Source organism: Notamacropus eugenii, chromosome 2, assembly GCF_028372415.1.
Source record: "Notamacropus eugenii isolate mMacEug1 chromosome 2, mMacEug1.pri_v2, whole genome shotgun sequence".
Taxonomy (NCBI): domain Eukaryota; kingdom Metazoa; phylum Chordata; class Mammalia; order Diprotodontia; family Macropodidae; genus Notamacropus; species Notamacropus eugenii.
In genome coordinates this window covers 306942811-306956392 of record NC_092873.1, presented here as the reverse complement: position 1 = coordinate 306956392, position 13582 = coordinate 306942811, and the positions used below count along the sequence as shown (strand labels likewise).

The window sequence follows — 13582 nt, the reverse complement described above, 5'->3', positions numbered from 1 at the left end:
AAATGACTTGCCTGAACACCATGGGGAAAACTACATCAGAATATAGAAAGATTTATCTTTGCCTTAGGAAGAAATATGGAATGATAAAAAAAAATTGCAGTTCAATCCAGCCCTCTTTCTTCCTGTTTAGTGTTGGTCAGAAATTCATTGTTCATTTGAAGTTTTAAGCCATAATATAGATAGATGTAAATGTAGTTAGATGTAGATATGTAGCTTGTCAATTCAAGTGCATAATATAGATAGATCCATAGGAATTCTTCATCCACTTGGTTTTTCTGGGATGGATGGTTAGGTCAAGCCCTCATTAGTGATTATGCTTCAGAGGTTCTTAACTTTTTTTTCTTGCACCTCTTTTTGGAATGATGCTGTTCTGGTAAAGGCCATGGATCCCTTTGCAGAATGTTTTTAAATGCACAAAATAAGCTACATAGGATTATAAAGGAAACTATTGATATTTGAACAGTTATTATTAAACTATTAAAAAAATAAGATAGGTTCACAGACCCTAGCATAAGAAACCTGCCCCAGTGAGATGTCATTTCCTAATTCCCTGTCAAATCTCAAATGGGCAATGACAGTTCAGAGTCTCGTTGTATCCTCTGTGTCCTTGGTGAGGTCAATCCTTGGCCTACACCTGCCTTTAGCTCCGCTCTTCTTCCTTTCTCACGCAGATCTTGGCTTCCATAACCAGATTAGAGGCCAGATTCTCGACGAGTCCTCAGCTTTATGAGTAACCCCTGTCCTTCCTTGGAGGCCATCCTCAATTTGGGTTTCCTCAAGCAATAAGTAGGGAGATGATGAATAGCCTATGGTTCACTCCTCTTTAAAGAGTCTCTGAGCACTTATAGACCAAAGCCCAGGGGATAACTAAACCTTCACAGTCTGAGTGGACCTCCTTCCCTTCAGCCAGATGGGTCTTTGTTTGTGACCTTCCCTTTCCTTATGACTTGGAAGTTTCTGAGACCCTTATCAAGGAATGTAAGTTCCAGAGTTAGAGACACAGCTGAAGCTTCATCCCTGTCTTGCCATCCTTCTCCTTTGGCCAAGCCAAAGAGTGTCCAGGACTAAGAGCCTGGAATGGAGAAAGGGGGATGACTTGGGAGCTTTGATAAGTCCTCCGCTGTATCTGTCTTGGCCACATGCCTAACCTCCCACTGAGCTTTTTTTCCCTATCAGTGAGATGGACCCTTTCCCACCAAAAGATAAATAAGAAGCTTCTTGGAGCTGAGGAACTCCAAAAAGAGATTGTTCATCAACAAACCAAGTCAACAAACATTTATTAAATGCATGCTGTGTGTGTGGTATGTGCTTGCTAAATTCTGTTGATAAAAAGAAAGCTGCCCTCAAGCAGCTCACATTTTAAAGGTGGAGATAGTGTACAAACATCTATCTACATATAAAATATGTACAGGGTAGCTTACAGTAGGGATGTGTTGGAGCCAACTTGAACTGATTCAAGAGCTGATTGCTAAATTTTCAACATTTATACTTTGGAAATCAGTAAACACTATAAATCAGGGTTTGATTTATTGATTATTTTTGCTTGTCTAGACTCAAAAAAGTGATGGAGAAAACATTAATAATGCAGATCAAATTTAAAAGTGTGTTATATGTACAAAATCCCCCCCAAGCTAGTTGTTAAATATTTACCCACACATCTCCAATTTGGAGGTCATCTCAGAGGGAAAGCACTAGGATGTGCTAAGGGTTAGAAAGTCATGAAGCAGTGTAACCCTCACTAAGAAGGATACCAAAGGGTCACTTACAAACCTCCTACAACCTAAGGAAAGGGCACACATGCAGCAAGGAGCAGAGCCAAAGTGAAGGTCACCACTGGGACCTCCTGGAAAGGTCACCAAAAGTTTTGGGATGGAGGGAGGGCATTAACTTTGTTTTCTTCTCAGCGAAACCAAGAAAACAAAAGTGGAGGCCACTGAAACAGGTGTTCTGCATTTCTAGAGGTCATTCTAATGGCCCATCACTTGGGCTCATGTTGTCTTGCAGGCGTGAGATACAGCCAGCCAGGCAACAATGAGGTCACTTCCTCCTCCACCATCAACCACCATGGTAACAGCGCCATGGTGACCAGCCAGTCGGTTCTCCAGCAGGTTTCTCCAGCAGGCCTGGACCCCGGCCACAGTCTCCTCTCACCTGATGGTAAATTGGTGAGTACACCTGGGCCATTGTAGCACTAGGAGCTGATAAGATAAGAGACAAAACAAACAGGACTTCTCACAAGGCCTACCTTAAACAATGGAGCATTGTAGCCCAGGCAAAAAAAATCTGGGGCTGTTCACAGTTGGAACGGAAAGGCAGTGCTGTGTGACCCTGTCTTTGGCTGGTGGAAGAGGTGTTCGGTTTGAACCCAGCCAATAAATCTGACAGAGAGCTGCTCTCATTTTATTGATTGAATGCCTCATAAAGGAACGGAGCGGGTGGGACACTGTTTGTCTTTTGCTGCTGATGACATTCACATTGATAAAACTTGTTCATGGGGTGTTTGGCTTCTTTTTTTTCCTTTTCTTTCTTTCTTTTTTTTTTTTTTGGATTGCTCCAAAGTCAGGAGTTTGTACCCAGAAAGAATTTCATCATGAAACATATCCCTACTGCCCTCCTCCCTCCGCCACTTTCCCCTTTCCAACGTTTGCTTCCTCCTTGCTATCAAGAATGCAGCAGATTGGGATTTGGGGCTGGACCACTGATGGTGGTGGGAAGACACTTCTAAAATTGGGTGGTTGGATGATATTTTCAGCAGTCTCTGCTATCACGTGGTTCAGTAGGACGTCTGAAACAAAATGGCAGGAGGGATGTGATATTGTCAATTTTCTCTTCAAGCAGACCTCCTTGTAGTCTATAGTTTCAAAGGGCCACATCAGAGGAACCTATTTGATTCAATTCAAATAATATTTTCTGAGTTCCTACTACGCGTCAGGCATTGTACTAGGTGCTTAGAGACACAAAAACAATAAATAAAATTGTCCCTGACCCCACGGGCTTACATCCTGTTTGGGGAGATGGGAGGGGATATAACATACACACAGACATGCCATCCCAGTTCTTTCTTCCAGTTGAGATGAAAAGAGCTTGAATTTCTGAGTGAATAAGAATCCACACAATCCCAGAGAGCAAGGGAGGATGAACAGCATCACGACACTTACAAAACTTGGTCAGAAACGGAAAATTTATTCTTTGGGTCATGCTCTGCTTGTGCTTCAGGGGAGGGAGAGATCATGCATAGGTTGCTAGTTTTCACAATGGAGGAGGGGCAGGAGTACATTCCCCAAAGCTGCCACCCTCTTCAACTGAGCACCTGACAAGAATGGGAGGGGCATCCAAGTTCATATGCCACACCAGACCTTGACGCTTAGGTTGTGTAGGCAACATAGGAAGGGAGGTCACAGGTGATTGGCTGCCTGGCTTCCTGAAGGAAAAACAGCATGTGGTTTCTGTTGGCTTCAGCAGGCTTGGCCAGTACTAGTTTTAGGGAACCTAGGGCTGCTTTCCCCAGTTGAGTACTCTTCAAGAAAAATATGAAAGTGCTTCCTGCCCCACCCTCCCCCATGCCCTTCCTCTCCCCTGGTCCTCTAACTCATGTCATGGGTATAATTCGTCTCTTGAAAAAGACCCTTCCCCATGAATCCAAACTAGTGTGAAACTGACACACAGTCCAATCCTTGGAATTTCTGCTAGATCACTTTGTGACCAAAACTTCTACTAGCTAAGATCTAGTATGTTTGAGATCTCATGAGAGAGGCTTAATTTCTCAGTTCAGGTGTCTTTTCTGAATTTCTGAGAGCCACAAAGAAACTACATGAATGTTTCCTGAATCTTAGCTTCTTCTTAAGAAGGTAAGTGTAGAAGAATATGGCCTGATTGCTCTACACTCAATCTAGAAACTTTCTTGCTTCCTTTTCCCATCTCAAATCCCATCTCTGACACCAGCTATGTGACAAATCCTGTCTCCAACACCTGCAAGTCACTTAACCTCTGGACCCCAGGCAGCTCTGTAGGAATTTTCTACTAAGTCATAGAAAATTTGCACTGCAGGAAAGAGCACCCCATGCCGACAAAATCACAGATCCTTTGTGCATTCCCAAAGGGAACGCTGATTTGTGTTGATCCAGTCATGTATGCTCTGTTATTCATTCCTCCTTATGACCTATGGCAAGAAAGCTGGTCAACATGAGCTAGAGTTTATCTTCTGGGGAGTATAAAACATAGGAGTCACAAACTTTCATGCTAACGATCTCCAAGTATCCCCAAAACCTAATTATTTTCTTCAGCAGTTTACTGAACTCCCATCATCACCATTAGCAAATGGAACTAGGAAAGAGAGATTATATTTTTGCATTAGCAGAAACAGGCAATAGCACAGGCAGGGTACTCCAGTCCTCAGACACAGTATCCTTTCCATGCAACATGCATACATACACCATATATGTAGTACATGTATGTAAATAGTATATACATATATACACACACACATAGTATATACGCATATATAGTATATATACACATATTTATAGCGTACACGCACACACACACACACACACACACACACACACACACACACACACTTTTCCTTCCACAATCTAAAATCAAACCAGGAAAAAACCCCCTGGGAACTTTTTTGCCCCTTCCTTGACTTTCTCAAAGGGACTATTCCACTTAACTGGCCCAGTCCTGGAGCAGGTTATTGGTGTGTGTGTGTGTGTGTGTGTGTGTGTGTGTGTGTGTGTGTGTGTTTTATGACTGCCATTTCAAAAACAAGTCTGGCAAACAGGCTGGTTCTCTCTTGTTTGATGTGGTCAGAATTCTTTCTGGGTCATGTGATCATGAACTCATTTCTTGGTGCTCAATTTAAAAACACAAACAAACCTGTTTTGATTTTTTTTTCCATTTTCTTAATTTAACCTTGGAAACCACTGGCTTGGCTGGAACAGCAGCATTGGCATACAGTCGCTTACTTGGTACAAATGGTGTATAACCACTGAACTTTAAGAACTCTCCTGGCTGACTTCTACTCACATTCTCCATCTAGTTATATGCTAGAAGTCTTGATTGCTTCACATCCTCATGGGGCAACCCAATCAATCAATCGATCGATCAGCATTTATTATGAGAGGAAGTGTGGTATAATAAATAGAGAGCTAACCTTACAGCCTTGAAGACCTGAGTTCAAGTGTTTCCTCTGACTCATACTGGTTGTGTGAACCTGGGCAAATCTTTGTGCTCTAGTCAACTCTCTAAGACTGAAACTTGAATTGGATATATTGACTTGCTTTGATGGAGGGAGAGTCCTTTCATCTGAGTGTTCTCTATGCCAAGGAAATCATAGATCCCTTGCCCCTCCCTTTTATGCCAGGTCCTGTGTTATGGTGATGGGGACACCAAGTCAAAAATGAAGCAATTCTTGATTTCAGGGAGCTTATATTCCTTTAAGGAAAGCAACATGTTTATATATGTTTGTATGTACATATACACATACGTACATACGTATATATATACATGGTTCTTAGGTTTATTTTTATATACACACATATATGTGTAAGTATATGCAAAATACTTTAAAAGACTGTATTTTTTTTAAAGAGTATATGAGTCAAACTCATCCACAAGGCTATGGGGATATAAAAGAAAAAAGAAAGAAAAGAATTTACTTATTTGGCATTTTCACCATTGCCATGCCAACTTTCCATTTTAAAAAATGAGTATGGTTATATTGCTATAGTGGAAGTGGGAATGGGTTGAAGAATTTGAGATAAAGGTAGCACAAAATATGAGGAAACTAAAAGAAACATGAAGAGTACAGGAGATGTTTATGGTCTCTTTTTCCTACCCACTAGACTTAGGGTCAGAAGTGAAACTGTGTTTGTGTGTTTTTCTCCCATTGAATCACTGAGTTTAGAGAACCAAACTTGAAGGAAGTAGAATCTAGTAGACTGTAAGTTTCTTGAAGCTGAAAATGAACCAGTGACTAGTTTTCGTTTTTGCCTTTGGACCCTCAATTCTAAGTGCTTTTCTATGATCCAGACCTGTAATTTCCCTGGGCTAGCAACCTCCCAGTGTGGAAACACCATCTACCAACGCAACTGGGCAACTATATTCTAAAACTTAGAACCTTAGAGAGGTGCCTGGAGGCACGAGAGGGAGCTTAGATGACATACTGAATAAAACTCTGGACTTTAGAGTTGAGATAGAGCTGAATTTGAATCCTCCCTCAGACAGTTACGAATTGTTTGACTCTGAGCAAGTCACATAAGCTGTTTTGGCCTCAGTTTTCTTACCTATAAAATGAGGATAATAATAGCACCTACTTCACAGGACTGTTTCAGGATCAAAGGAGATTTTTATAAACACAGTACAATGCGTAGCACATAGTAGGTGCTTAATAAATGCTTTTTCTCTTCCCCCTTTTAAGGATGTTAAACGATTGCCTAGGCAGTCACACAAGCAACAGATCAGAAGTGGAACCACGACTCATGTGTTTCAAATTTCCAAGTCTAGGTCTCTCTACCCTGCCATGCTGCTTTGCACGAAGTAGATGCTTAGTAAATATTTATTGAATTTAATGAGGAAATAATATTATTATTGTAACTGTAGCTTAAACCTCTTAAAAGGTGATATTTCCCCCCCTGTACTCTGAGTCTAGGTAGACTATTATTGTTTTTATGGAGGAAATAAAAAAAAAAGGGATTTTATTCCATTTAAGGGCAAAATCTTTAGGAAGTGGCAATGATTGCTAGTGAGAGACTCTAGCTGGGAGCTGTAAGTGTCTAGCAAGTTGTCTGTCTTGCTCTACCCTCTGCAGCACTGTAATGATTGGAATACAGTAAGCATGTAATCTGTACTTTTCCATTCATCTTTATGGCAGTTCAGGGCCTCCCCTTGTCACCCCACCTCCAAGCACAAGGCAGTGTTTCTTCATTTGATGTTTTTTGCCACCACACATGATCACATTTCCTCACCAGTACTCATAGAGAACTCTAAGGCCTGGGATTAAGGCCTACATCAGGGTAGACATGGGATGCCCACCATTTACAATGGGAACAAAGACTCTTGAGCAGGAGATGACTCAATGATTTGGATGTTGTTCCTTTGTCTTTTTGCACCTTCTGCCTTCTCTGGTCACACTGTTTTCTTGTCTCTCTTGGCAGATTTCCGTCTCAGGAGGGGGATTGCCCCCAGTCAGCACCTTGACGAACATCCACAGCCTTCCCCACCACAACCCCCAGCAATCTCAGAACCTCATCATGGCGCCCCTCTCGGGAGTCATGGCCATTGCACAGAGTAAGCTTCGCCCTCAACCCTCAGGGTGCAGAGAGATGGGGCAGCACAGAGTCGTGAGTGACTATAATGCACCCTCCTCCCACCACACTTCACTAATCACTGACCTATTGGGGTAGAGATGCCGTAACTTCTTACCTTCTTTTGGTCAGTAGGAACTGGAGTGGTTTAAACTGGAAAAAACTAAGTAGTGATGATCAATTGTCTTCAAGGAGGATGAGAGATTTAGAGCTGGGAGGGATCTTCAGTGCCATCCAGTCTGACCCCCGATTTTACAGATGAAGAAACAGAGACTTTAAGTGGCTTTGAATCAAAAATTTAAAGCTGGAAGAGGTCTTAGTGATCATCTAGTCCTCTGGTTACCAATGTTTTGTCCCATGAACTCCTTTCAGCAATAACAATTTGTTGTGAACAGCCTGGGATACTTTAATATACTGCACATAATATTTTGCAATTATCTACTAAGACGCTTTTAAGGAATTTTTAGAGTAACCCCCTTGGACCATCATCAGAAGTCCCCATGGGGTTCATAAACCACTAAGTGGGAACCAATAATCTAATCTAATCCCATCATTTTACATATGAGGAAACTGAGGCCCAGGGAAATGAAATGACTTGCCCAAAGTCACACAGGCATTAAGTAGGTGGAATCTGAACCCTGGTCCTCTGACTCTAAAGACACTGTGACATGCTGACAAGTACGTGAAATATTTGTCAGAAGGTGCTAACACATCAGGTGAGATGAGGCCCAAATTAAAACAAAAAACATGATGCTCTGACCTGAGAGTGAATTTCTTGACTGCCAGTGATAGAACATTTTATGGGACAACAAAGGGAGATTGTAGCATCTTCCTATCTGGAGAACTTTAAGGAGAAAACAGATGTCTGTGAATATCCATCCTTAAAAGAAGAGGGTGAAGGCAAGGGTCCTTTCAAGTTCTATGATTCTAAGATTCAAGAGCAGGGGTTTCTTAACCTTTGTGGGTATCCTGAGTCTCTTTGGTAACTCAGTCCATAGAAGCCTATGGACCTTTCCTCAGAAACATGTTTTTAAATGCATACAATTAATAATAATAGCTAGTACTTATATAGCACTTTAAACTTCACAAAGCACCTTATAAATATTATCTCATTTGATCCTTACAACAACCATGTGAAGTAGGTGCTATTATGATTTACATTTTACAGATTAAGAAACCGAGGCATAGAGGAGTTCAGAGACTTGCCCAGGGTCACACAGCTAGTATTACAATGGAAAACAAATATAGTTAACAAAATATTTTTTGAAAGACTCCAAATTAAGACTCCCTTGTTTAGAACTTGGCTCTTCTGCTATCTTAGGAGCTGATGAAATGTTGAAGCAGGTTAGGTGTATCTATGTATCCCTCAGACATGTATGATGCATGTAAGTTTTCATGATCCCGCTTTTTGCCTCCTAAATATTTCTACGTACCCCCATCTCAAACTTTATAATGACAGCTCAGGCTGATCATGCTCCTTTAGAAAGATTTGCCAAGAAGACACAGTAGAGACCAGAGCTACTTGTGATATGGTAGAAAAGACCTTGGGTTGGGAGTCAGGAGACTCACTAATCAATCTGTCTGTAAGCATCAACTAAGTACCTAATATAGGTGGTCTGTTCCTGAATAGCAATCTGGCTTCCAAGTCCAGGTCTTGCCCTCTGATTGTGCACTTGTACATCATGAGACGTTGGGCTCCAGCTAGCTAAGATGTTAAATTGGCAGTGGTAGAGTTTTCCCACTTGCATGCCTTATATCAATGACATCACAGATCCAGGCCCCACACTACGTGGGCTAGACACCATTTGAAGTCCTGAATTATGGATCTAGTCCCAGGTCTGTCACTAACAAACTAGACTATGGGATCTTGGTCAAGTTACTTCCCTTTTTGGGGTGTGTGTATCAGTTTCCTCCTCTGAAGAATGAGGAACTTGGAATAAATGATTTGTAAGGACCTTTTACCTCTAGTGATCTGTGATAACTCCTTCCCTTCCACCTTGCTACCACAGTTCTCCTCTCCTCCTTGAATCTCCTCCATCACCATACCCTGTGCAGGCATGAAGTCACCTCATTTCACAATAACAGCCTTCAGCCAAGTGTCCAAATTCTACTGAAAAGTTGCAAAATCCCCCTTGAAGAACTCTCAGGTGATCACCCATTTATAATATTGTTTCTGGGAAATTGATAGCCTTCTCTAATATTGCTTTGTTCAGCACCATGCTTTGTAGAACCAATGGGTGATATTCAGTGGAGTCTGCTTGAACTTGTTGCCCCATTTTTCCCTCAGCATAATTTTGTTCTTCCTAGGTGGTGCAGTGAATAGAGTAGCTAGCCCTGGAGTGGTCAGTCAGATAGACCTGAGCTCAAACATGGCCTCAGACACTTATTAGCTATATGACCCTGAGCAAGACATTTAATGCTGCTCTACTTCAGTTTCCTTAACTGTAAAATGAGCTGGAGGTGGAAATGGCAAACCACTCCTATATCTTTGCCAAGAAAACCCTAAATGGAGTCATGAAGAGTCTAACACAACAGAAACAACTCAACAACAACAGAATTTACCTGCCCCTTCCCACTCTGTCCTGGATTTCTTTTTAACTTTCCTTTTGTTTATTTATATTTTATTCTAAGTTTTTTTTTTTAACCTAAATTAACAAGTATTTATTTTTTCCCCCTCCCACCTCTCTCCCCTATTGGAAAATAAATTCTTGTAGCAAATATGAATAGTCAAACAGAATAAATTCCTGTATTGGTTCTGTCCAAAAAGGATTCTACCTCTTGAGTCTGCTTACCCCTCTGTTAGGAAAAAGGTGGGGGATGGGGTAGAATGGTTCATCATTGGTCTCCTGGAGTCATGGTTGGTCATTGACCAGAGTTCTCAAATTTATAAAAGTTGTTTGTCTTTATAATGTTGTTATTGTATAACTTGTGGTTCTGCTCACTTCATTCTGCATTTGTTCATACAAGTCTTCCCAGATTTCTCTGAATCTATGCCTTTCCTTGTTTTCTGCAGGGCAATGATATGCATTTCATTATATTTCATATACCATGTCTATTACACTCATAATTTGTTCAGCCATTCCCCAGTTGATGGGCACCCACTTAGTTTCTAGTTCTTTGCCACCACAAAAAAAGGGCTGTTGCAAATATTTTTGTACATATGTGTACATTTTAATATCATATTTTTAAAGTATTTGCATAAATGCCTTGGATTTGAAGTAAAGGCACCTGTATTCAGATATGGGTTCTTCTGCTTGCTACCTGGGTAACAGTGGACAGATCAATTGACTTTTTTTCTATGGTCTCTTTGGACTATAGTCCTAGTAGCAGTCTATCACTGGGTCAGAGTGTAGTGGTGCTTTTCTCTGCCCCATCTTTTCTCCTCTCCTTCCACGCAGCTTTGTCTTTCTTTTCTCTCTGAGGAGATCTAACCTGTCTATTCCCTCCACTGTCTTTACATATACTTTATAGAGTTCAGATTGGCATCTACTATCTGACAGGCATTATGTTAAGCATTTTTACAAATATCTCACTTGATTCTCACAACAACTCTGGGAAGCAGGTGCTGTTATTACCCTCATATTACAACTGAGGAAAACAGGTTAAATGACTTGCCCAAGGTCATACAACTTACAAATTTGGATTCAGATATTCTTTACTCTGGGACCAGCACCACCTAAGATAGGAACTCTATTGCTCCTGAAATGGTTTATTCAAAGACATGTTGCCATGGAACTCACCAGATGAAAGACTGCAATCATATAGTATTTTTCCATGGGCCATCTCCTGAATTTTGAAGTAGTCGGAGCCATAAAGGTGTTTGCACGTGTCAACACCAACATTTGAATGGGGGTTCCAGGGCTAAAGCCATTCTACTGTTTTTTAGAGGACTCGCTGTAATAGAGAAGCTCTGCCAATTCCTTTTTTTCTTCTCTTGATTTAAGCACTGACCAATGCTGATTTCAGTCTGCTCTCAGACAGTCTTGAAGTTCATTTTCCTTCCTGTCTTAGCCAGAGAGAGGGGCATAGAGAAATTGAAGAGAGTTGGAAAGAGTTACCAGAAACCATTTGCCATTGCCACTCAAGGGCCTCCTCCTTAGATTTATTCTTGAACTTTCCTGACCGTAGCCTAGCTTCAGGATTGTAGGAGAGGAAGAAGAAACTGGTAACAATTCCTGTGTACCACACAGTGTGGTGCACAGAGGGCTGGACTTTCAGAAGCCAGGGAGATCACAGGGTCATGTGGCTCCGTGGGTAGAGTATTGGAACAGGAGCTGAGAAAATCTGAGTTCAAATATGGCTTCAGACACTTAATGGTTGTGTCATCCTGGGTGAGTCACTTCATCTCTTTCAGTTTTGCTCATCTGTAAAATGAGGATATTAATGATAATGATAATAGCGCCTACCCCCAGGGCTGCACTGAGGATCAAATGAGATCATGTATGTCAAGTGCTTCACAAACCTTCAAACGCTGTATAAAGGCTGGCAATTATTTTGTGATCCTATGAGCATAGATTTAGTGGATGAAGGTGCCTTAAAGATCAGAATCCAACCCCTTTATTTGGCGTGTAAGTAAACTGAGGCCCAGGGAATTTAAGTGAGTAGCCATTGGTTACATAGCTAGTAAATATTTGAGATAGGATTTGAATTCAGATTCTTCTGACTCACCATTCTGTATGCCTCATTCTTTCTCTGGGTTCCAATCTCCCCTCTGCACTGTGTATTACAGGTAGGTCACTTCAGCTCTCCAGGCTCAACTTCCTCATCTGTGAGATGGGGATGATAAGACCTACAATCCTCACTGAAGATCAAATGAGATGATTTAGGTGAATGATTTTACTTCAGTAATTCCAAAGCACTTTTGTTAGTACCAGGCACGATTACCATGAGTCCCTTTTCTCTGTCTGTGTGGATGGGTCTCACTCCCTTTTCCAGCCCACCCATCAAACAGACCCTAGGACACTGAAAACTAAGAGGAACTGAGTTACTTCCCTTCTCACAGTATGATGTAGTAGATAGAGAGCTGGTCCCAGGTTAGGAAACCCTGGGTTAGGGTCGTGTCTTTGCTTTACCACTGTGTTGTGTGATCCTGGGCAAATCACAGTCCCCCAGTACTCTAGGCAACTCTCTAAGACAGTAAGTTTCAGGGATCAACCTGCATTGATAGAGGGACTCTCTTCATCAGGGAGTTCTTTTGTCAATGAAATTATAAATCCAGTTTCTATCCTGATGGAAAGACGTAGGTTCAATTGCCACCTCTTACTACTTAGGCGACTTAGTCATCTCACTTTTCTGGGAATCAGTTTCCTCATCTGCAAAATGAGGGGGGGATGGAACAGATGGCCTTGGAGGCCTCTGGTAGACTCCAATATAACACTAGATCATCAGGGCTTCCCTGAAGCTAAAATCTTTGGGGAATAAGTGGAAAGAAGGAACAAAGAAAAAGGTATCAGATGGAACATTGAAAAGTTGGAGAGAGGCTGAGCTATTGGGGGAATAGAAGACTGAACAGCTTTGAGGAATTTCAGAAGACTGAGACCCACTGGAGCTCCCCACCCTCCATGAACTGAGAACACTGTTCCTGCTCTTGTAATTCTGCCAAAGCCTCCAGCCTTCTAGGCAACTGATAACAGTATCAGTTAAAGCTCCCAATGTGCAATTGTTGAAGGCTTTGCTTTATCTGGAGTTGGATGGGGGGTGGGGAGGATGAGCAGGGAAAAAAGATCTTCACCCACTTAGAGGTTCCCGGCTCCCTGGGTGTATCTGATGTACTTTGCCTGTCTCACTTCACTTGGTATCCCTGAGAAAAGACCTTTTTTCTTTCTTTCTGGTTCTCCCTCTTTGGTTGCCTCTTTTTATTCCCTTCCTGCCTTAAGGAAGCAGGATCAAGGGACTCTGTCCATGGGGCACCACGGAAAGGACAATAGATTTGGAGTTAGACTGCCAGTGTGGTCAAGGAATTTAGCAGGACTCAGTTTCCTCATCTAGAAAATGAGGGGGGAGGGGTTGGGTGAGATGTCCTCTATATTTCCTTCAAGCTGTAAATCTGTGCTTCTATGATCTTCTGACATGGCTGGTGGGTTAGGGAGTGAAGAGGAGGTTTCATCACATCACGGTTATTTATTGGGGGAAAACCTTGCCCCCCTAGACTGACTCCTCTCGTAACAAAGAAAACAATTAAGCAAATACACTTGATATTGGGACACCATGCCTGACAATGTGCAAACACTGCCTTAGCATGTCTTATCCTTTCTTCCCCACCTTCCATATTTCTC

At 41.8% G+C, this 13582-nt stretch overlaps 1 protein-coding gene across 8 annotated transcripts in view; it reads left to right on the top strand.

Annotated features, from left to right (window-relative positions):
• Window positions 1–13582, top strand: part of HNF1B (HNF1 homeobox B) — an 83125-nt gene that overhangs the window by 50706 nt on the left and 18837 nt on the right. For all 8 annotated transcript variants that reach the window (XM_072644886.1, XM_072644883.1, XM_072644882.1 and 5 more), the window contains 2 exons: window positions 2005–2165; window positions 7158–7290. In XM_072644886.1, the coding sequence (XP_072500987.1) occupies window positions 2005–2165; window positions 7158–7290 (294 nt within the window). The remainder of the gene's footprint in view (window positions 1–2004; window positions 2166–7157; window positions 7291–13582) is intronic.